General features: G+C 37.9%; 1 protein-coding gene across 2 annotated transcripts in view; it reads left to right on the plus strand.

Moving 5' to 3' along the window:
• The window catches only part of Hsdl2 (hydroxysteroid dehydrogenase like 2), a 68,037-nt gene that overhangs the window by 1,488 nt on the left and 42,441 nt on the right, over positions 1 to 24,108 (plus strand). The window contains exons 2-7 of one of the 2 annotated variants that reach the window (XM_010639347.3): positions 5,707 to 5,729; positions 10,342 to 10,505; positions 11,512 to 11,610; positions 16,766 to 16,880; positions 18,504 to 18,607; positions 20,324 to 20,422. In XM_010639347.3, the coding sequence (XP_010637649.1) occupies positions 5,713 to 5,729; positions 10,342 to 10,505; positions 11,512 to 11,610; positions 16,766 to 16,880; positions 18,504 to 18,607; positions 20,324 to 20,422 (598 nt within the window). In that variant the 5' untranslated portion in view covers positions 5,707 to 5,712. The remainder of the gene's footprint in view (positions 1 to 5,706; positions 5,730 to 10,341; positions 10,506 to 11,511; positions 11,611 to 16,765; positions 16,881 to 18,503; positions 18,608 to 20,323; positions 20,423 to 24,108) is intronic. The other variant, XM_010639346.3, reaches the window with a different exon arrangement.

Below are 24,108 nucleotides of genomic sequence, written 5' to 3' on the forward strand. Positions count from 1 at the left end.
CTCGAACTCACCGATCCTCCTGCCTCAGCCTCCCGAGTGCTGGGATTACAGGCGTATGCCACCATGCCCGGTTTATAGGCATATTTTGTACACCAACCAGAGACATATTTTTAAAAGTAGTAGCAGATTCCATTTTGACCTTTTTACTTTTACTTGTCTTGAGATAACCAGTATATATACTTTCATGACCTGTAAATCTTCGTCTTCATTTTGTTTTCTTTCCAAGTACTGAGAATTGGACCCAGAGTCTTCACACTGAGCTACATCTCCAGACCTTTCAAAGAGTTTTTATTTTGAGAAAGGGTCTTGCTAAATCACTGAATTGCTCAGTAGAAGCTGGAACTTGTAGTTCTGCTTCAGCCTCCTTGGGAGTACAGGCAGGTGTCACTATGCCCAGAGAGTTTATTTTCAATCTCTGCATAATCTCTGATTACATGGGTACACCATTATTTATCTAGCCTGTCCCCTTTTGTGGGATACCAACTCTTCCAGGTTTTTTGTTGTTGTTGTTGTTGTTGTTATTGTTACTCTGTCTTTGCTTCCATGATTACCCTTGTAGTCAGTTGTTTGCACATATGTTAGTATATCTTTAAGCTAAATTCTTTCAATTGAAATTGTTGGGTCAAAGATAATGTGCACTTTAAATTTTGATAGCTATATGCATAGATAATGCCTTTAAAAGGGTTGGACAGCCAAAAGCATCAATGAGATTTCCTAATCCAAAATGTTAGCAAACATAATGTTGACGTATTTGGTAACAAAAAAATCAAATTAGAGAATAAGTGACTCTGTTATACTTCAAATTTGCCTTTGTTTCATCATGAGTGAGGAGGGAGAGCTTTTTATAAACCAAAGGCCAGTTGACCCCCAGAGGGCATTTGGCAATATCTGTATCTGAGAAGGGTATTGATTGTCATAACTGAGGGGAGTTGCTAATGGGATCTTGAGAGTAGAGTCTTAGCTACAGGAAAACATCTTAGCATGCACAGGGATTCCCCAAAATATCAGTAGTCCAGAGGCTGAGAAAACATGGCTTAAAGATATCTGTATATCTTTTTATTTGCCTTGATTAACCATTCAGATTTATGATGGATCTCTGAGAACTTGTATATTTAAAATTTTGTTCTTGGGCTGGGATTTAGCTCAGTAGTTCCGCCCCCTGCCTTGCAAGCACAAGGACGTGAGTTTGATCCCCAGTACCACCCCCAATTTTTTTGTTCTTTATCAGGCGTGTTACTAATATTTTCTCAGTTTTAAAAAATTACATATTGACTTTGATTATACTATTTGTTTAACATGAGGACATGTATTGTTTATTTGTTTGGTACCTGGGATTGAATTTGGGACCTTGTGCTTGCAAGGCGGGCAGCAGAACCTCTGAGCTAAATCCTCAGCCCTAAGACATGTATTTTTGTGAAGTTAAAATTACTGTTCTTTTAAGTCTTTAGTGTTTTTGTGACAACCCTGTTAAGCCATGTTAATTCATGATATATTTTTAAATTGATATTGTAGTACTTTTATGGTTTTACATAAATTTTATTATTTATTTTTGTGATGCTAGAGATTGAACCCAGAAATTCACAGATGCTATGTAAGTGTTCTACCACTGAGCTACACCCCTAGACCCATTTTTATTTTTATTATTTATGTATTTGTTTTGAGACAGGGTATCACCACATGCATAGATCAGACTGGCCTTGAACTCACTGTGTAGCCCAGGGTGCCCTACGTAGTGTAGGCCTACATAGTTTCAGGCCAGCCTAGGCTACATAGTGTATATATGCGCCCTACATACATCTATATCTATATCTATATCTATATCTATATATACATCATACATGTGTATATACTGTACATATGTGTATATTACATATATATTGCATATGTATGTATGCATATTATATATGCATGTACTGTGTATGTGTATATATGCATATGGAGATCCATTTTGTTATAGAAAGTGAGTTAGGGAGTCCACTTCATTTGGTTCAGATGACTGTCCTGTTGTCTCAGCAGCACTGAGCATCCTTTCTCTTTTTTGAAACAGGGTCTCACTTTGTAGTTCAGGCTGGCCTTAAACTTACTAGGTAACTCAGGCTAGCTTTGAACTTTCAGCAATCCTCCTTTCTCATGTTTTTTTTGTTTTTGTTTTTGGTTTTTTGGGTTTTTTTTGAGGCAGGGTTTCACTATGTAGTTCAGATTGACCTGGAATTCACTGTATAGCCCAGGTTGGTCTCGAACTCACAGCGATCTTCCTGCCTCAGCCTCCCAAGTGCTGGGACTACAGGTGTGCTCCACCATACCTGTTGATCTTCTTTTCTCAACCTCTTGAGTGCTGAAATTAGAAGCGTTCACTGCCATCCTTGTGAGCATTCCCTTAGAAACAATGAATCGTTTGCCTTTTGCTAGAAATTTTACTTATCATATGTTAAATTCTTTTTTATGTCTAGAGTTCTATTTCTGGACTTTGTTCTGTTCTTTGTTTTTTTTTCATGCATCAGTACAAAACTATTTCATGGATTCCATTTCTTTCCTATGCTGTTCTATGCTGAGTGTACATGGTTTCCATCATGTTCTGAACTCCTCTATTTTTTTTTAAATCTGTACCTGCTCTAGAGTCACTGACTATGTCTTTCTTTCTGGTCACCATCTCTGTAGTTATCTGAGAAATTATTTCTGCTTTGATATTTTTCATTTGCTTTGTTACTTCTGCTCTTACCACTGAGCTGGGCGGCTTTTAGGTTGTTCCACCTCCTTGCCCCTTGGGTCCAAACTATTTTAATTACTCTAGTTTTAAAAAATATTTCAGTACTGTATCTGGGACCTCTACTGGCTCATTTGTAATATTCTTCAAAAGATTACTGGTTATTCTTGGGTATCTATTTTTTCACGTGAACTTAGGCATACTCTGTAGAGTGTTTTTTTAAAATTTTTTTTAAATGATTAAAAATTTCATCATATATTCTCTAATTTTGAAGTGTCAGAGAAATTTAGTAATTTGGACTTTAGGTTTTCACTAGATTTTGCAAGTATTAGTCATGTAACGATATTGAGGACTTTGGACTGTGCTCGGAGGGGCCTCTGTCATGGGCATCCTGGCTCTGCTGCTTAGTGACACATGTCTGGCTAACTTTGCCGTGCTTGCTGCCAGTATTGCAGTGATACCCTTTGTCCCACTGGGAATCAGTTCAGCTATATCACAGGTAAAAGGTTAGAACCTCTTAAAACAAGAACTGGACATTTTCATGTGAGTACTTTCATTACACATCACTTCAATATCTCTATATACTACTTTTTAAATATTGAAAAGGGAAAGTCACACATATAGAATGTATTTTATATATATGTATATGTTTGCATGTTTTTGAAAAAATAAATTCAAAAAGGAGAAACCAAAACTTAATGAAGCAAGTTACCTATAGGTTAGATGCTAAGCATCTCTGAGTGTACATTATTATAAGGTTTTGACTTTTAAACAATGTACATTTTTATAATATCCCTTACCAAAGATGAGGGGACAAAAAATTAAAATTGAATGCTAGCATAAAATAAACTTAATTACATATTAAACCTATGACTGAAACATACAGGAAAAAAAGAAGTAGTTTAAGTAATTTGGGGGTGAGGGGTGTTACTGCGGATTGAACTCCAGGCGTTAGTCCCAGCCCTTTTCTTGTATTTTTAAATATTGAGGCAGGGTCGCACTAAATTGCCCATGCTGAACTTGAACTTGTGTGTTCCTGCCTCAGTCCTCCAAGAATGCTGGGATTACAGGCATGTGCCTCCAAGCCCAGCATCTGTTAAGTTTTATCATGCGATCTGTCTGTACATCTTCTGAGGGATTTGACTGACTTTGGTGAGAGATCCTGGAGAGTTTTTATATTCTCTAACCTTTCCTAGAGAGCCTGTCTCCTTTTTCTTCCAAAAGCCATATCTCTGTTAGCATCCTGTCTTTGTTAGCAAAACTGTCAAGGTCTGGGATTTCTGTTTATTAAATATTTAACCTAGACTTATTTTTTATTATGCTATTATTAAACACAGGTTCTTTTGCATACTAAGCGAATGGTCTCCCACCAACCTAAACCTCCAGCCTCTTAACACAGAAATTTTATCATGTGTGTATAACTTACCAATATCTAAAGTAAATAGATAGAATTGGTCATTTTTCCAAATAATTCAAAGACTTAAAAAGTTAAACTTCGTAAACATTGGAGTTCATATTGTAACAATATATTTCAATCTTTGTTTTTTTCACTCCACAGCATTATTTTACTATTATTGTACTTTTTTTAAAAAAGATTTTTGTACTTATTAGTATCTTTGGTTTTCATATCTTCTTGCATCTCAAACCTTCCATCCGGTAATACTTTTTCTTCTGACTGAAGTAAATTATACATAAAAATATAGATAATAATGAAATAAAAATGTGCTGTTATCTCTGTTTCATTATCCTACGCAGAAAACGAAAATTTTTTTGTTTAATAAAATTATTAAATTATATTTAATTAAATTGCATTTAATTAAATTATTAAAATTAAAGTTTAAAAGTTCCAAGATGTAAAAGTTAGTGAAGGAAAATAATCTAGGCTTTTATACATGAGCAAAACTCTGCAAGAAATATAGAAATATGTAGAAATATATTATACAGCAATAAAAATGAGTTCAGAATCCTGAATATGGGCTCTGCTACAGGACAAATGATCTATACCTTTCAACAAGTAAGTGGCATTAAGAATAGAAAGGGAGGGGCTGGGGATTTAGCTCAGTGGTTCCACTGCCTGCCTCCCAAGCTCAAGGTTCAGAGTTCGATCCCCAGTACAAAAAGAAAAAAGAAAAAAAAAGAATGGAAGGGAAACTGGTGCAGGTTAGAGGGATTTACAAAATTTAACAAATTCAACACAAGATCCTTACTGGATTCTGATTATATCAGTCTAACTATAAAATGACATTATTGAGAATGTTATGAGAATTTAAACATGGCCATACATTGGATGCTATTGAGGAATTATTATTTTCTTAGATATAATGACATCATGTAAATTTTTTTATCTATTAAACAAGTGAATACTGCTCTGAAGTTTTCATAGTTGAAATCTAACCATTGGGGTTTGCTTTCTGATAATTGCTTTAAAAATTTGGTAATTGTTGAATAAACTTAGAACTTACTATATTATTTTGAAATATATTTGAAAATTCCATAGTAAATACTATAATTTAAAAGGATCGTTGTGTTTAAACTGATTGTTTATTTGTTGCAAGGGAAAGAATAGTAACTATACAGTGGAGAAATCTGATAACTTATGGTTGGATGTCAAAATTAATAGTGAATGCAGGTGGGTTGGAGGCAATGCACTGAAGAAGACACAGTGTTCCATAAAAGAGTGGGGACTGTATTTTTGGGGGGTACTGCATTTTTCAAAATTATAAAAGGTAAAAGATAAGAGATGCCATAAAAATGCTAAAGGAGACTAAAGAGATAAGAGAAACAAATGGACATCTAATTCTAATGTGGACCCTGTGCTGTACTGGACAGCAAAAGTTGCTCTAACGAGCATTATTGGGCTATCTGAAAAAATGATGATGGATTATTAGATACAAATAATTACTATATCAGTGTTATAGCTCTGTGATGGATATATAAGAGAACAGACCATGATGTATTCAACTTTTTTTTTTTTTTTTTTTTCTGTTCAACTCACTATGTAGCCCCAGATGGCCTCGAACTCAAGGTAATCCTCCTGCTTCAGCCTCCTGAGTGTTGGGATTACAACTTATTCTTCACTTGATCTTAGCCAAAAGGCTGAGAAGTGATTGTGCGCCATTTATTCTTAAAGTCAAATTATTCTTTGTTTTTTTTAGGTGGGGGTGTTGAGACAGGGTCTCACTATGTAGTTGAGACTGACCTGGAGCTCAACTATGTAGCCCAGGCTGGTCTCAAACCCACAGTGATCCTCCTGCCTCAGCCTCCGAGTGCTGGGATTACAGGCGTGCGCCACCACACCCAGCCTTGCTCAGTTTATTCTTAAGGGGCATAGAAAAATACGTAGAAGGGCAAAGGGGGAGAAAGGAGGAAGTTGAGAGGAAAAGGGAGAGAGAAAAGAGAAGAGAGAGACCTGAGTATAGTGGGGTAAGACATTAAGTCTACATGGATCTGAGGGAAGGGTATGTATTATGTGTTCTTTTTACTATTCTTGTTTATTAAGTTTGAAATTATTTACAAATAAAAAGTTGAAACACATGAAAAACAATTGAGTATCCAGGAGTAAAGCTAACAAAAGATGCATAATACCCTTCTGTAGGAAATTATTCAATTATATTGAAAAAAAATGTTAAAGATCCAAATAAACACAGTATCATGTTCATGGGTTAGAACATGTCTAAAGATGGCAATTCTTCACAAATTAAATTATAGATTCTGTAGAATTTCTGTCAAAATCTTAACTGATTTTGTTTGTGCAGCTAGATAAATTGACGTGTGTGTGTGTGCGTGTGTGTGTGCGTGTGTGTGTGTGTGTGTGTGTGTGTGTGTGTGTGTGTGAAAAATCAGAGGTTCAAATACATTCAAATACCTCTTGGATAGGGCTGGGAATTTGGCTTAGTGGTTCAGCCACCTGCCTCGCAAGTGATCCCTGGTATTAAAAAAAAAAAAAATCTTGAAGAAGAACAGATTGGAATTACTTTCCCCATCTCTTATCAAGACTAGGTCTCCCAAGCTGGCTGTAGCATACACTTATAATCCTTTCTACTTAGGAGGCTGAGGCAGGATTGGAAGTTCAATGCCGGCCTGGGAAACTTGAGACTTTGTCTCAACAGTAAAAGGAATAGAGATGTAGCTTAGTGGTAGATAGCTTGCAGCTGTGTTCCATCCTTGGTACCAGAAAAAGAAAGAGAGAGAGAGAGAGAGAGAGAGAGAGAGAGAGAGAGAGAGAGAGAGGGAGGGAGAGAGAGAGAGAGAGAGAGAGAGAGAGAGAGAGAGAGAGAGAAAGGGAGGGAGAGAGAGAGAGAGAGAGAGGGAGGGAGAGGAGAAGCTAGAGGTTTAAAACAATAATGACTGGTAATTATTCAGAATTTTTTGGGTTGCGTGGTTTTCCTGCTCCACATACTGTAAATTGAGATTTACAGTGTGGCTGTGTTTAGCTAGGAGCTTGGCTAAGGTGTTCAAATAGCTTCTCACCCTCCAGGGTTTCTCTCCACATGGTCGCTTGTCATTTAGTAATGAGTTCACTTCTGTGCAGTGTAGCATCTGGCTTCTAAGAGGGCGAAAGTGGAAACTGCCAGCCATCTTTTGGCTTTGAGGTCCAAGAGTTCCATTTTCATCACATTCTTTTGGAAAAAAGAAAGCCATAAAGCCACCACAGACTCAAAAGGAGGAGCGGGGGGAAGAGGCTGGGCAGGGATTTAGATCAGTGGTGCTTGCACCTGCCTCACAAGCACAAGGTTCTAAGTTCAATCCCTGACACCAAAAAGAAAAAGAAAAATGGGGGGTGGAATATACTCTTCTTTTTGATGGAAAGAATGTCAAAGAATTTATTATTATCTTTGCACAACAATGTACGATAAGCCATAAATTTGACTAGTAGGTATGTGCTGTAGACTAGAAACTCTTGCACAAGTTGGAAGATGGGTATAACAATATTTATAGCAGCATTGTATGTAATAGAGAACACACATCTAGAAGCCATCCCCAAAGTCCATACCAATAGAATGAATAAATAATTGGTAGCATGTTCATATGTGGAATCTCATATAATGATATAAATGAAACAAGTATACTTTCTTGGACCAACACGGATAAATCTCCAAACAGTGTTTGAAAAGAAGCAAATCCTAGAACAACATGTACTGTATGATTCTATACATAAAGTTCAAAGTTAGGCAAAACCAAAATGAGACCCATTAATCTGTATAACTAAATTGCAATAATAAAAAAAAAGCTATGAAACAAAAAACCCCACAACAAATCCAGAACAAATAGAAAAAGGCAAAGAGGATGTTTGGGTTCTTCAGAGAAGACAACCCCAAAGACCTATAAAAGGGCATTCTAGTTAACTGTGAATCTCTTTTGTTGGGGGGTTGAGACAGGGTCTCACTATGTTGTTGAGACTGACCTGGAACTCACTATGTAGCCCAGGCTGGTCTCGAACTCACAGCGATCCTCCTGCCTCAGCTTCCCAAGCGCTGGGATATCAGGTGTGCACCACCACGCCCGGCTTGATTTTGTTTCTTAAGCTTTTACATGCTTTCTGTATGTTTGCAATTTCACCATAAAAAGCCTGTGCCTCTCTCTCTCTTCCCTCAAGTTTACTTTTCTTTCTCCTTTCCAAAGTGGTTATTATTCCTTGTTTTAAAACCACTTCTCCTCTCTCCTGTTACCTTGCCTTAGGATAATCCTCCAGGTTTTGGCAAGAGCCTTATGTTCTTTCATTAGCAAGCTTGACTGTTTACTGCTTTGCTCTTTGTCATTGTCACTTTTTCATCCTTCTCCTTAAGCAAATAGAAATATTAGCCCTTAGAAAGTAAACATGACAGTATGCTTCCCTCCCTGATGTTTTCTTCTCACTTAAAAACTAAGTAGAGAGCTTAAAGTTAAGATGGACATAAAGAATAAAGTGGTGGGCTGGGGATTTAGCTCAGAGGTGCCATGCCTGTCTTGCGAGTGGCAGGTCCTGAGTTCCATCTGCATTACAGAAGGAAAAAAAAAAAAAAAAAGATGAAGTGGCCAGAAGGAACTGTATGAGCTTCCTATGTATTTGAGTCAAAGAATATGTCTGATCAACCCTCAGCTCTTTTTTAGTCTTCTATGTTTGCATGTTAACATCTTCACTAAGACATAATTCACACACAAATTGGTCCACCTATTTAAAATACACAGTTCAGTGGCTTTAAATATATTCACTAAAATCATCACCAGGGTATGTGTGTGTGTGTGTGTGTGTGTGTGTGTGTGTGTGTGTGTGTGTGTATGTATGGAGTGTGTGTGTGTGTGTGTGTGTGTGTGTGTGTGTGTGTATGTATTGGGAGATAGTACTGGGAACTGAATCCAGGGCTTCGCATATGCTAGACAAGTGTGGGCAGGGTCTTATTAAATCGCCCAGGCTGGACTTGAATTTGTGGCATGCGCTCGCGCTCTCTCTCTCTCTCTCTCTCTCTCTCTCTCTCTCGGTTCTTTTTGAGACAGGGTCTCACTATGTAGTTGAGACTGCCCTGGAACTCACTAGGTAGACCAGGTAGCCCAGGCTGGTCTCAAATTCATAGCGATCCTCCTGCCTCAGCCTCCCAAGCGCTGCGATTACAGGTGTGAGCCACCAGGCCCTGCTCTCTTTTTTTTAAAGAATTTTGTGCTGGGGCTCAAACTCAGGACCTTGTGCTTGCGAGGCAGGCGTGATGCCACTGAGCTAAATCTCTAGCCCTTGTGGTCCTCTTGTCTTAGATTCCTTAGCAGTTGGGATTACAGTCATGCACCAGTAGCCCCAGCCACAACCGATTTTAAAACATTTTCACCATTCCAAAAAGAAGCCCCCAGCCCTCAGCTGCCATCTTCCAGCTCCTCCCATTCCCAGCTCTAGGCAGCCACTGATTATATGGCTGTCTAACATGTAGTTCTTTGCGACTGTCTTCTTTCATTTAGTAAAACATGTTCGGTTCATCTATATTGTACCACGTATCAGTGTGTTGTTTTTTCTCTTGGTATTGCTGAACAGTATTCCAGTGTGTCATCAGCCCCCCAAGTAAGTGCTGGGATTACAGGTGTGCACCATCATGCCGGCTCGTGAGCACTACCGAACAATTATTTATTTTTAAATATATAGTGTTACGTATTTTTTGTAGAAAACTTGAAAAGTATTAAAGAATATGGTAAATTTAGGATTCTCTTTACTCAAAAATAAGCCTTATTATTTGGTCTGGTGATGCAGGCCTATAATTCTAGCTCTCAAGAAGGCTGAGGCCAGAGGATCCAAGTTCAAACCCTGCCTAGGCAAGACCTTGTCTCAAAAAGAAAAAAGAAAAAAAATGGCTGGGATATAGCTGAATGTGAAAGTCCTGGATTCAATCCCCAGTACCACTTACTAAAACTTTTTTTTACTTTGTATTTGAGCAGATTTTTTTTGCCAGATCACAAAAATATTGGCCTGCTGCAGTTGTCATGAATAATTTCTAAGTCCTTGCGCAGTGGGAGAATTGTGATTAACATAGCTACAGTGTAACTTGGGTGGTGAGGGAAGGGTAGAGAAAAATCTCACAGAGAAGCAACCGTGGGTATTGTGAAAGAGTGCGTGAGCTCCTCATACTGATGAGGGAATGAAGTACTGATGTTTCTGATATTTTTCTGCTCTGTTGTAGAAAGCTAGCGGGATGTACGATTTTTGTCACTGGTGCAAGCCGCGGCATTGGCAAAGCCATTGCCTTGAAAGCTGCAAAGGATGGAGCAAATATTGTCATTGCTGCAAAGACTGCCCAGTCACACCCCAAACTTCCAGGCACCATCTTTACTGCCGCTGAAGAGAGTGAGTGTGACCTTCGCCATTTCATCAAATGCCCTCACAGTGGTATCAATCCATAATTTAGTTTAGTTTGAATTACCTGTGTTTCCCTGAAAATAAGACCTAACTAGAGATCAAAAATGCCAGCCCCAATCAGCCTTTCCTTGCCATTACAGGGTAGCTGTTGAGTAAGAATAGTGAGGTACAATCTTCTGCATGACACTGGCTATCACTATGGTAATGATTATAGTTTAAATTTATTTTCCAGTTAGGTCTTATTTTTTGTGAGAGCCGGGTGTGGTGGTACGCACCTGTAATCCCAGCACTCAGGAGGCTGAAACATGAGGATTACTGTGAGTTTGGGACCAGCCTGGGCTACATAGTGAGTTCAGAGCCAGCCTGAACTTAGAGGGAGACCCTTCCTCAAACACCCCCCCCACCCTACCAAAAAAAGAAAAAAAAAAGAAAGCTATTCTAAAAATAAAGAAGTATTTGTCTTGTTTTAAAGAGTATTTATTTTGTGCTGGGATGTAGCTGGATGGCACTATGCCTGCCTGGCAAAGCGCAGTGTCCTGAGTTCAATCCCCGGTACTAAAAAACAAACCAAAACCCAAAAGAGTGTTTATTTTACTCAAGAGCTGGAGTTGCTTTTTTTCTCTACCACTTTTAAGTGATATGAGAGACTCCAGTTTAAAAAAAAAGTCTCAGGAGGGTGATGGTTCTCACCGTGTAGTTTAAACTAGCCTTGAACTCACTACCTAGCCCAGGGTGTTCTTGAACTGAAGACCATTCTTCTGCCTCAGCCTACCAAGTGCTGGGATTACAAGAGTGCACCACCATGCCTGGCTTTCTTTTAATAGAGTTGACATAGCTGGATGTGATCCTGTGTATTGGAGTCACTAGTAATTATAAGACAGTTATTTATATTGATTTTCTGAAAAGAGTGCTTTTTTCTTTTGCCTATTATATCAGAATGGAAGGTGTAATATTTGAATACTTTAATGCTTTTTTGTTTGTTTACCCTTTGTAGTTGAAGCAGCTGGAGGAAAAGCCTTGCCATGTATTGTGGATGTGAGAGATGAACAGCAAATCAACAGTGCAGTGGAGAAAGCAGTCGAGAAATTTGGAGGTAGTGCCTTATTGAAATAATTATTGAATATGGATAAAATATGAGTCTATCAATACCCAGTAGATGCCTAAAACTATGGATAGTAGTAAATTTTCTATTGGTGGGACAAGTACCCAGTATCCGCAGCTTAAAGGAGGAGTTTTAATTTGGCTTATGGTTCGGGGCAGTCAGTCCATGGTAAGCTGGCTCCAAGGCAGAAACATCATGGTGGAAGGGTGTGGAGGAAGAAAACCATTCTCCTTGTGGCAGCAAGAAAGTAAGAGAGAGAAAGGTGGAGCTGGGGAGAGAGATATACATTCTAAAATGACATCCCAGTGACACACCTCTTTCAGCTAGGCCCCACATCCTAATAACACGGTAAGCTATGAACTCATCACGGATCAGTCCCCTGATGATTGCATCATCCCCACGACCCAAATCACCTTCCACACGTTCTGTCTCTGGACACATGAGACTTTGTGGGGAGCCTCTTAGACCTAAATCACAACTCTATACAGTGCTACCTCTGTACCTGATGAAGTCTGTAAACTGAGGTACCACTGTATGTGTTTTTAACCTGTACAGACATACTTCTGATACAGTTCAATTTTTAAATCATGCTCAATAAAAGGCTAACAACAATAAGGAATAATGAAATAGAACGATAATAATGTGCTATGATAGTTATGTGACTGGAGGTCTTCCCTTTTTCTTGTAACCGGTGGGTTTAAGGTGCATAACTCACCCCAGCATTCTAGAATAACTAGCCTGAATTTCTTTTACCTTTTTCACAGGTTCATCTATAGAAAATTCATTTTTACCATAGACCTTAGCAATCTCATCAGAACAATAGTTTTCTTTTCTTAGGTTGAGAGACCTTTCACAGGAAGCACTTTACAACTTCTTTGGGACCCATCTCAATGCCAGCCTCACTACTTTTACAGCTTAGGGCCATTGTAAAGTAAAATGATGTTTACTTGAACATAGGTATTATGATAGAGTATCAATCTGATAACCAAGATTGACTCAGAGGAGTAGTGTTGTGTTCGATTTTCATCACTGTAACCAGATACATATAGTTAAGACACACAATTTAAAGAGGTAAAGATTTATTTTGACGCACGGTTTTAAAGATTTCAGTCCCTGGTTGGCTTGTTGCTCTTAGGCCTGTGGCAGCCAGGAAGCAGAAAGGGAAAGACCCAGGGAGGAAGAGACCGGGGGCCAGATACAGTCCCAAGGGGATGTGACCTACTCACTTCAGCTAGGCCTCACCTCCTGAGTTGCTATCACTTCTTAATAATGAGGTAAAATTATGATCTTATCGCAAGATTGATTAATCCGGGAGTGGAGTTTGGGCCTTCTTGATCCAGTCACCTTTTACAAGCCCCACCTCTGCACACATGAGACTCTTGGGAGACATTTCAGATCTAAACTATTTCAAGTGTGGATATGATACACAAGGGGATGGTTCAGGTCTTGGATAATATGGAGTAGGATGGATCAAGGGTTCATTATGTCTCTCAGAATGACAGGTCAGTCTAAACATGAATTATTTCTGGAATTTTCTGTTTAATGTTTTCAGGCTGATGTGGACTGCAAGTAATTAAAACTGTGGAAAGTGAAATCATGCATATGGAGGCACTACTGATAATTTTAATTTTTTTGGTGCCCTGGATGATAATCTTTTAATTTGTTTTGATACGTTGGATTTTCTGAGTCTTTGGAGTAGTATTTGCTCTTATTAGATACATGGCTTAAGCTTTTTTTTTTAAATTGTTAAAAATAATTTGGGTACTCTAACAAATGTATCACTTAAAATAAAGCTAGGACCTTGATGATAGCATACATTTAGTCATTTGCTTACATCTGATGGCATCTTTCTAGTCACTGTAAATGGTTTTTGGTGACTTTTTGATACTGTATTGGGCAAGTACAGATATCTTATTGGCATTGAAAGTAGTTCATGCTCTGATCTCAGCAGGCTTTTTTGGTTCTTTCTTCTGTACCCATGCATTACCTCCCTGCTGCAACCAAAATAGTTTACTTCTGTCTTTCTACCTTACAAATTTCTCCTAACTTTTTTGTTTCCTATTCCTGAGCCCTCTCCAGTTCCGGTCTACTCCTCATCCTTCCTGAAATTCTCCTTTCTCTATAGCTAAAATCCTAACTTTTTATATCAACACCTCATCTCCACAAAGCCTATTCCCTTGCCATGCCAAATAATCAGAAGCATATTCGTTCTCCCAATTTCTAAATCATTTTTTTAGATCTTTATCTTGTCCTCTTTTAGATCTTAGTATTTCTCTTTTCTCCTCTGGTTAGTTCATAAGCCTCTAAAAGGGAGATGTTGAAGTTAAGCTAAGAGTTGTTGGTATTATAACAAGGTACCTTAGGCATGTTCACTCTTACCCCATGATGTTCCGGAGGGACTGTGTGTACGTGTCACATGTGAGGGACGTTGATCGGTGGAAAATAAGGTAATGCTTTATAGTACATGAGCTTGCTGCAGAATGCAGTGGTGTAGTGAACTAAATGCAGTGCCGCAAGTGGGGCCCCTTCCTTTAAATCCCTCCTCTTAACCGGTAGCTGGTAGTTTTCTTCAAAGTAATATAAATAGCCACATGAGAAGAGGAGAGCTGCAAAATTATGTTTTTCTCTACTGATGAGGCCTTAAATACAGAAGACAAAGGAAAGTTGCACTCAAGGTCAGGGCCTTTTATCTGAAATGACTTCACCTACTAGCAAAAGTGGCCAGTTTGGATTTAACTGAAATCGTTTCCCCATTCATTTTGAGGGAGGAATTAAGAGGAGAATGTCTCATTCCCCATATCCATTGTATTTTAGTTCTTTCTTTTGCTCAGTACTGTCTATTAGCTGAAGGTGAGTTGTCATCATAACATAGAAGGGGCCACCCTCTCCTGAAAACTGTGAAGGGAACTGAGGTTTGATCACCAAAAATCAGCACAATGAAAACAAATGATAATGCATAACAAGCCCTGGGATTAAATTCCCGTATGTATTTTTTTACCCTTTAAGTTTACCCCGTTTAAAGCAAACAATACAGTTACATGTCATTGGGATCTTCTACCTTTACATGATAGGTCTTGGTTCTTATTTTTCCCCACACCCCTGCCCTCCCTTTACCCCCTTCACCCTTCCCTATTTACAAAGGCTTTGTTTCCATTTTTTTCTTTTTTCACATTTTTTCTTTTCCCTTCTTTCCTTTCCCCTCCCCTTCCCACTTCCCCTTTAGCCATTTTCTTCCCATTTTGCACTATCAATTATACCATTTGAACCTCATTTACAGTTAAGTTTTTCACACCAGAGAAACTATTTGGTATTTACTTAAGTATGTCCTATTTATTTTACTTAAGAGTATAGCCACAATGTGCATCCATTTAGCTATAAATGTCTCTAGTTTCTCATTCTTTATGGCTGAGTAGTATTCCGTTTTATAGAAAAACCACATCTTTATCCATTCTCCAGTCGATGGGCATTTAGGTTTCCAAGTTTCAGCTAGATATTTTAAAGAGAGGGTATGCAAATTTTCATTTACATTTTGAACACTACATTACAAAAGTTTTTTTTTTAAGAGTAGGAAAAATTTATTGAGAGAAAGATAGCTTCTGTCTGAGACAGAGGGGACCAGAAAGTGGGTTGACCCCCAAAGAAGTATTTTTTAAAAAATAGGGATTAAGGGAAAAGAAAAATAAGAAAAAGAATTATCTAAACTGTTGAATGAGCTCTGTTTGTTTCTTCTTGTTTTTTTGTTTGTTTGTTTGTTTTTTGTTTTTTTTGTTTGTTTGTTTTTTTCTGGTGCCAGGGATTGAACTCAGGACCTTGCACATCGACCACTGAGCTAAATCCCTGGCCCCCTGTTTGTTTCTGATAACCCTGAATTACATGTTCCTTCACTCCCGGTTCTTTTGGAGAATGATTATCAGTAACTTGCTAACCTTCAAAGAGGAACCTCAGCTAATTCATTGGAACTCCCTGTCTCTGACAGTATGATTCTTTGAGTTTCTTGAGATAGTTGCTATTTTCACTTTAAGGTGCATCTGTTATTATTTATTTATTTCCATGGCTTTTTGAAACAGGCTCTGGCTATGTAAGTCAGGTTAGCCTTGAACTTACTGTTTAGCCCAGACTGGCCTCGAACTAGCAGCAGTCCTCCTGTCTCAGCCTCTCAGGTGCTGGGATCTCACTGCTATCTTGTCCAGTGACTTTAAGTTTGATGTCACCTCCTTCCTTCTCAGTCCAGGATGGTTTTAACAGGGGTCTCTGCACAGCAGTGGCCTTGAGTAGGCAAAACCTCTATCTGATAGGATTTACAAATCCTTCTCCTGTCCCCATAACCATTTTCATTTAATGTTGTCTCACTGTGCATTTAAATATAAACAAGATAAATTGCATATAGGTAGGGACTGGATAGAGTAACAGAAATTATAATTATTATAGATTTATTTGTGTGTATGTCAGTGAGTCACTGAAATAGAATCAACCCATTTTGATCATTTGCCTGTTATTAAAACTAAGATCCTTCTCCTTTCCTAGTTCCCAAGACCAGAAAGGTCCCCTGCCCCTGAAGAGAGGGGCCTTGAGGGAAAGCGAGTCTAGTACGTGTGGAAGGGCTGTAGGCCTTGGAAAAACACTAGAAAGGAATTTGACCTACGGTTCGTGGAGATAGGGAGGAAAGACCAGGAGGTAAGAGAACAGGGAGGGTGGAAGCTAGCTCCCTGGGGTTTCCTGTGGCACTGTGTTCACTGGCTACATTTCTATTGTGCTAGTGAAAGTCATATAGATGCTGGACCCCCCCCCACCTCTGGTACTGGAGATTGAACCCAAGATCTGAGCTACATTCCCAGCACTTTTTAAAAATTTTTTGAGACAGGATCTTGCTAAGTTGCCCTGGCTGGCCTAAAACACTCTCAGTGATCCTTCTGCCTCAGCCTCCTGAGTACTGGTATTGTAGGCATCCACTGCCACACCCAGCTGTAGGTGCTATTTAGAGACAGCTGCTGAGGCCTGCATTGGTGTATTGATCAGTCATATTATATAAAAGAAGTATTTGTGAATCAATTAAAGGTTCAGTGAAATAGAGTAAATGCTTTTATTTGCATATGTGTGTGAAGAAATTCTCATATACTTAAAATCAAATTGATTACTTTGGAAACAGGAATTGACATTTTGGTGAACAATGCCAGTGCCATTAGCTTGACCAACACAATGGAAACACCTACGAAGAAGGTGGATTTGATGATGAGCGTAAACACCAGAGGCACCTACCTTACGTGAGTCACGAAGAAGAAGATTTGCAGGGGAGACTGTCACAGGGCGTTCTCAGAGAACTTGCCCAGTTCTAAACAGATCTGAGCCAGATCAGCAGCACAGGTTAAAGGCTAGTCAGGAAACTCAGCAGACTCAAAGCTAAAGGCACTTGTATCTAAGTGTGGTGCTGAAGGTTTTCAGTAGAACACAAAAAGACTTGCTTGTGACTTTGAAAAACACACTTGACCTGAGATTAGTATTCTCGTGTTGAGGGCCAGACTGGCAAAGTGCAGATAGGAAGGCTTTGCCTGTAGATCCGGGGCGAGCTCACGTTTATATTGTAAATGAAATGAGCTCTTCCCTTGGAGTGTAAAATATGGTCTCATTGTCTGGAATACATTCAGTTTATTTCCTGTTCATGCTTTGAAGGTGCAAGTTCAGGTGGTTTTTTTTTGTCTTTTTTTTTGGTACCGGGGATCGACAGGTGGTGTCACCACTGAGCTACATCCCTGGCCCAAGTTCAGGTGTTTTAATAAAAATCAGTAATAATATTGCTTGCCCCTCTTCCCCTTCACTCTGGTAAAGGTGAAGCATGTTTGGAGATGAAAAACAATACATACAAAAACTCCTGAATTGATTGTATTTGGTTTGTGAGCTCGGAGAGTGGTTGGAGTTGGCAATCTTAGTGTTATACATTGGGAAATAAAAGTGACTCAAAGGAAGAAGAGACTGGCTCAGAGTTCTAGTTGTCCTTGAGTGTGAGATAAATTCTGAAATATTTAAGCTGGAATATATTATCTAGCTATCAGGTGTTATAATTGAATACTTAAAATTTTTTTAAATGTTGAACACAAATCTGTTATAAAATAAATTACCTATCTTTATGAGCAGGTTTAAAAAAATGAAATTATACATTGCTCCTAAGTTGAATTGCATTTTATATTTGTACAAATTAACTTTGGGACTGTGTTGGGAATTGCATTACTAAATTGCAGTTCTAGAGTTATCTGAGCACTATGTCTATGGAGATGAAATAAATCAGTAGATGTACTACTATGATAGCAATAGTTAATTTCATGTTTAGTTATGCACTGTCCTAAGTATCTCTTCTGTATCATCTCATTTTCATCTTGTGGCCAATCCTAGATGATAGTGGGTATTACCAACATTTGTAGAAGAGAAAACAGAATAAGAATGTTATAAAATTTGCCCAAAGTCACATGATGCAGGGGCAGAAGCAGAATTTGAACCCAAGTCTCTCCGTTGAACATCCGTATTCTTTAGCACAGCGCTGACTGACTAGCACATTAACTGTTCCTAAAAGTTATGAGTGTGTTGGGGAGGCAGAATTGGGAACTGTTATGGTTGAGGATATCCTTGGTTGGGCATAATGCTAATCTATCAAGGATTTGATTTTTTTTAAAGTGGATCATATAGTCAGGCCATTAAGTAAAGTTTCAAAGCATGAAAGTTAGTTGCTTTTCCATCTACATTCTAGAAAAACAAACAAAAGTAAACACTAATTACTGTATTGATTATCGGAGCAAGTTTAGTTACTCTGGAGGAGTAATTTAAAATGTCACTTAGAAATTGGAAGAGATTGTTAGAAAATTCTTAACTTCACTTGTATTTTCTTTTACTTTCAGATCTAAAGCATGTGTTCCTTTTTTGAAAAAGAGTAAAGTTGCTCACATCCTCAATCTCAGCCCACCACTGAATTTAAATCCAGTGTGGTTCAAGCAGCACTGTGGTAGGTAGTAGGATGAGGGGTTTGCTTTGTCTCTTTAATCTCTTTGGAGTTAAATCAATATATTTAATATCTAATTACAATCTCTACACAGTAGACAGCATTGAGTTTTCTGTGCCTAGGTCAGTGAGTAAAATTTGAAAATCACAGATAATCATTTGCCTATAATTGAAAATTAAAGTATAATTTACTTTCAGTAAAATGCACAAATATTAATGGTTCAGTTTAATGAATTTTTCTGGGTTTTTTTTTTTTTTTTTGGACCGGGGATCAAACTCAGGACCTCGTGCTTGCAAGGCATGCGCAGTGCTATGGAGCTCAATCCCCAGCCACTGGGTTAGTGAATTTTGACAAATTATACAACAGTACTTGTGTGACTATTATGCAACTCCAGATTGAGATTTCTGTCATCTCAGAAAGCTCTTTCATGTCCAGTGAGTGTGTTTTATTGTATATAATGTATTCCTTAATAAAGTTGGTTAAAATTATCCATGAAATATTTTACCTTTCTTAGCAAACTAATGATTTAAGTCAGGTGAGTGTGATAAGTAACAAGATCTATGTATACATGCTTCCTTTAAAATCATTGTGTCAAGGCCGGGGATTTAGCTCAGTGATTCCAGTGCCTGCCTCATAAGTGCAAGGGCCCAAATTCGATCCCTGGTACCAAAAAGAAAACAAAAAAACAAACAAATAAATAAAATAAAATCATTGTGTCAAATATGTAGCTCTTATCGCGGTATAATTCCCTGGCATTTGGAAAGGGGCTCTGAATGGGAAGCTACTAAGCAAAACTGGAAGAAGTTCTGGCAGGTGACTAGGTTAAATGAATTTGCAGGTTTTTCTTTTTTTTTTGTGGTACTTGAACCTAGGGCCTTGTACATGCCAGGCAAGCACTCTCAGAAGGGTTAGAGCCCCTTTAAATTTCATTTTTGGACAGGTCTCACTAAGTTCCTGGGCTGGCTTCAAACTTGCAGTCTTCCTGCCTCAGCCAGGATTACAGGCGTGCATTGCCGTGCCTGGTTTGCCAACTTTTGTTGTTGCTGCTGCTGCTATTTATTTATTTATTATTATTATTTTTTTATAGTATCAAGGATCAAACCCAGCACCTTGCCCATGCCAAGCACACACCCGACCATTGAGCTACTGGCAGTAGTTTTCCTAAATCATCACTTTCATTCTGTTTTAGTGTGTGGTGCAAGGAATCAGCTTTCAATAAAAAGAAAAGAACAGATGAGACAGTAGTTTAATTTGCTACTATGGCTTTGAGGAAAAATGAGTTTATTACTTTCCTTCTAATCAAATATCAGAATATAAAAAACTGGCTTGTGTCTGTCCAGTTACTTCCGATAAAAGCTTCGTACATAACACATGTAAAAATTATGTTTTGTGTTTTTCATGTTATTAACATGAACTCTCAAAAATATGTCAGGGAGGGCCAGGGATTTAGCTCAATGGTTCTGTTGCCTGCCTCGCAAACACAAGGTCCTGAGTTTGATCCCCAGAACCAAAATACAAACTGTCAGGGAGATCATAGTAATAGAAAGAAGTTGGTTGATCCTCCCCTTCACCCACCGCAGTACTGGGGATCAAACGCAGGACTTTGTGCTTATGAGGCAGGCGCGGCACCACTAAGCTAAATCCCCAGCCCTTGAAGTTGGTTGTTTTATTCACAAATTAATTTGTTTCCAAATTATCATTCTTTGTGGTTTTTTTCAGCTTATACCATTGCTAAGTATGGTATGTCTATGTGTGTGCTGGGAATGGCAGAAGAATTTAAAGATGAAATTGCAGTCAATGCCTTATGGCCTAAAACAGGTAAACTCTTTTTAAAATGCAATTTATTTGGTTTGCATTCATTATCTTTGACCCCCTTCCAGCACAATGCTGGGGATCCAGCGCAGCACCTCAGTCAAGCGAGGCAAATACACCACCCTTGAGATACACGCCCGGCCCCATCTTTGACACTCGTGACATGGCTCGAGAGTGTGGCATAGGGTGGATATGAGTAGACTGTCAACAGTAATTTCATTCTATCTGTTGAGAAACCAGTTGGGTATTTTACTCTGCAGCATAAGAGCCTCGTCAGTTATCTGCCTGCTTCGATTTAGAGCACACAGATGGCCCTTTCACCAGTACCTGTACTAGGAACCCTGAACCCTGGAACTCATGAGGCATCTCACTAGGGCTAAGGGGAGAGGCTATTTCCCTAACCTTTTCTATATCTTTGTCCTAATTTCTTCAGATTCTTTCATTTCCTGTTCACATGATCCAACAAATACTTTTTAATTCACTCAGATTCTTTTTTTAATTTTTTTTCTTTTTATTGAGTTTATTGGTACAATCTAGGTACACAATACAGTTACATTCATTGTTGGGATCCTGTACCTTTACGTGACAGGTCTTGATTCTCACTTTTTCCCCTTGTCCCTGTCCTTCCTTCACCCCCTCCTCCCCTCCCCATTTACAAACACTTTATTTCCATTTTTTCATATGTTTTTCCTCTTCCTTATTACCTTCCCCCACCCTTCCCTACACCTTTAGCCCTTTTCTTCCTATTTCACATTATTAATTATCTCATTAGGATCTTGTGTACTATTATAGTTTTTCACAGCAGAGAAACTATGCGGTATTTAACACACGTGTGATTTATTTATTTCACTTACGATTATATCCTCAATATGTATCCATTTTCCTATGAATGACTCTAATTTCTCATTGTTTATGGTTGAGTAGTACTCCATTTTATAGAAAAACCACATCTTATTTATCCAGTTTCCAACAGATGGGCAAATGGACTGTTTCCAAGTTTTAGCTATTACAAACTGTGCCTCTATAAACATTGGTGTGCATATATCACTGTGGTATGATTCTTATTAATTCTTTTGGAAAGATACCCAGCAGAGGGATGCCTAGGTCAAATGGAACCTCTAGTCCCAGCTCTTTGAAGTATCTCCATATGTCCTTTCTTTTCTAACTCTGCCTTATTTGTACAAAATAAAAAACAACAACAATAAACTGGAAATTTTTGGATAAACTAATCTAAAAACAGTAAGTAGAATGAATAATTTAGAACTCAAGGATTGAGCAAAATATGACTTTGTAATTTGTGACTTTATGCTTAATTATTATGATCAGTTAAAGAAATCTCTGTATGAAAATTAAAAATAGGGAATCCTAAAATGATAAAACTAAAAAGGAAAGTAAAAGAGAAAAGGCAATGATGTAAAATTAAAATAATCCTTAATTCTGAAGATGAAAATGGTCCCTGAACATATTTAAATTGTTTCTTGCTCTTATAGTCTTATATTATTCTTTTTCTTCATTATTTAGAGAATACTTTATTAGTTTCTGTAATCAAACTCTTACATATTTAAGATAAGACCTTACATGTATAATACAGTGCATTACCCCTGTACAAATGGAAAAATAATTAACATTTCTAGACCAATATGGCTGTTAATTTCTGTTTCTTTTTTTTTTTTTTTTGTACCTGGGATCGAAAGGCTGTTAATTTCTATACAATGCCAACTCAACACAGTAAACTGGGATAACTTTTTCCTAAGTTGACAGCACAGTTAAAGTTTCCCAAAATTCACTTTATATATATATGTATATATATATTTATATTTATATAAAAAGACCAATAATAGCAGTATGTTGTGCATCAATAGCAGTAACATCTTTTCCAGGTTTTGCAGTCATCTGAACAAAATTATAGACATTCAGCACACTCCGTTAAAAAAGCAAAAACAAGAAAACAAAGAAAAGAATAATACCCAGAAAACAGCAAAGTTCTATTGCTGTTGTGGTACCTGGCACCGTTTTTTTTTTTTTTTATTAGCATCTTAATCATCATCTGGAAAGAGAACATTCTAGCGTAACATCATTAAAAACAGCTCTAATAAAGCACGGTCACTACTACGTATCATAAAGCAGGTACAAGATATTTTACATTCACAGAGGTATGATACAGTACTGCCCTACATCTATAATACTAGAATCAGTTTGGGTTTGAAATTTACTTTGTCTGCGAATAAGATTGCTACCCCTGTTTTTTTCTGGGCTCCTGTCGCATGGAAAATTGTTTTCCATCCTTTCACTTTCAGTCTATGGGCTTCTTTTTGCACTAGGTGTGTTTCTTGTATACAACATATTGTTGGATTTTGCCTTAATCCATTCTGCCAGTCTATTTCTCTTGATTGGTGAGTTGAGGCCATTGACATTGCTGGTTATAACTGATATGTACTGACTTATTATTGTCATGTCATTGGCCTTTTGTTGACTCTTTTTTACTTTTTCACCTTCTCCTTTTAGTTTCTTGCCTTGCCTATTTGATTTGCTCTGTTGGGCCTATTTGATTTGCTCTGTTGGGCCTCATGTTACCTTCATTGTCTTTTTCTAGGATCTTGTTTAGAATTGCTTGTAGTGCTGATTTGGTATTCATGTAGTTTCTCAGGTGTTCTTTGTCATGGAAGTGTCTTATTTCCCCATCCATTTTGAAAGAGTTTTGCAGGATACATCAGTCTAGGTTGGAGGTTGTTCTCTTTTAGTGCTTGAAATATCTCATTCCAGGCTCTCCTTGCCCTAAGGGTTTGTGTTGAAAAGTCTGCTGTGATTCTGATGGGCTTTCCTTTGCATGTAATTTGTTTCTTGTCTCTTACTGCTTGTAGTATTTTGTTCATCTGTTGGGTTTCTGGGATCTTGATTATTATATGGTGTAGATTTTTTTTATCATGGCTAGTTGGGGTCCTATATGCCTCACTTACCTGTATGTCAAATTCTTCCCCTCTATTTGGGAAGTTTTCTGTGAGTAATTCTGTGAACAGCTTTTTAAAGTCATTTACATTTTCTCCTACTACTTCTTGAATTCCTGTCAATCTTATGTTATTCTTCTTAGTATCGTTTAAGAGTTGTTGTATCAATTTCTCATGATCTCCTGCTGTTTTTAAGAGACCTCTCTTTTCACAGTCACTGACTGCAATCTTATTTTATCTTCTGTATCTGAGATTCTATCTTCGCATTCTTTTATTCTGTTGTGTACACTTTCAATGGAGTGTTTAATCTCCTGGATATCTGTTTGAATCTGTTTTATGGATTCCATTTCTTTCCTATGTTGGGCGTTTATTTTTTCCATTTCTTTCTTATGCTGGGCCTTCATGCCTTCTGTCATGGTCCTGAGCTCATCTATTTTTTTGTCAGAAGTTTTGACAGAAGTTCTAGAGTCTCGAATCATGACTTCCATTTTGCTCACTATCTCTATGGTTATTTGGGAAATTATTGAATCTGTTTTATGGATTCCATTTCTTTCCTATGTTGGGCGTTTATTTTTTCCATTTCTTTCTTATGCTGGGCCTTCATGCCTTCTGTCATGGTCCTGAGCTCATCTATTTTTTTGTCAGAAGTTTTGACAGAAGTTCTAGAGTCTCGAATCATGACTTCCATTTTGCTCACTATCTCTATGGTTATTTGGGAAATTATATTTCTACTGGGTTATCACCCAA

The sequence above is a fragment of the Fukomys damarensis genome, unplaced genomic scaffold (genome assembly GCF_012274545.1).
Source record: "Fukomys damarensis isolate Sample0158 unplaced genomic scaffold, DMR_v1.0_HiC HiC_scaffold_36, whole genome shotgun sequence".
NCBI classification, from domain to species: Eukaryota; Metazoa; Chordata; class Mammalia; order Rodentia; family Bathyergidae; genus Fukomys; species Fukomys damarensis.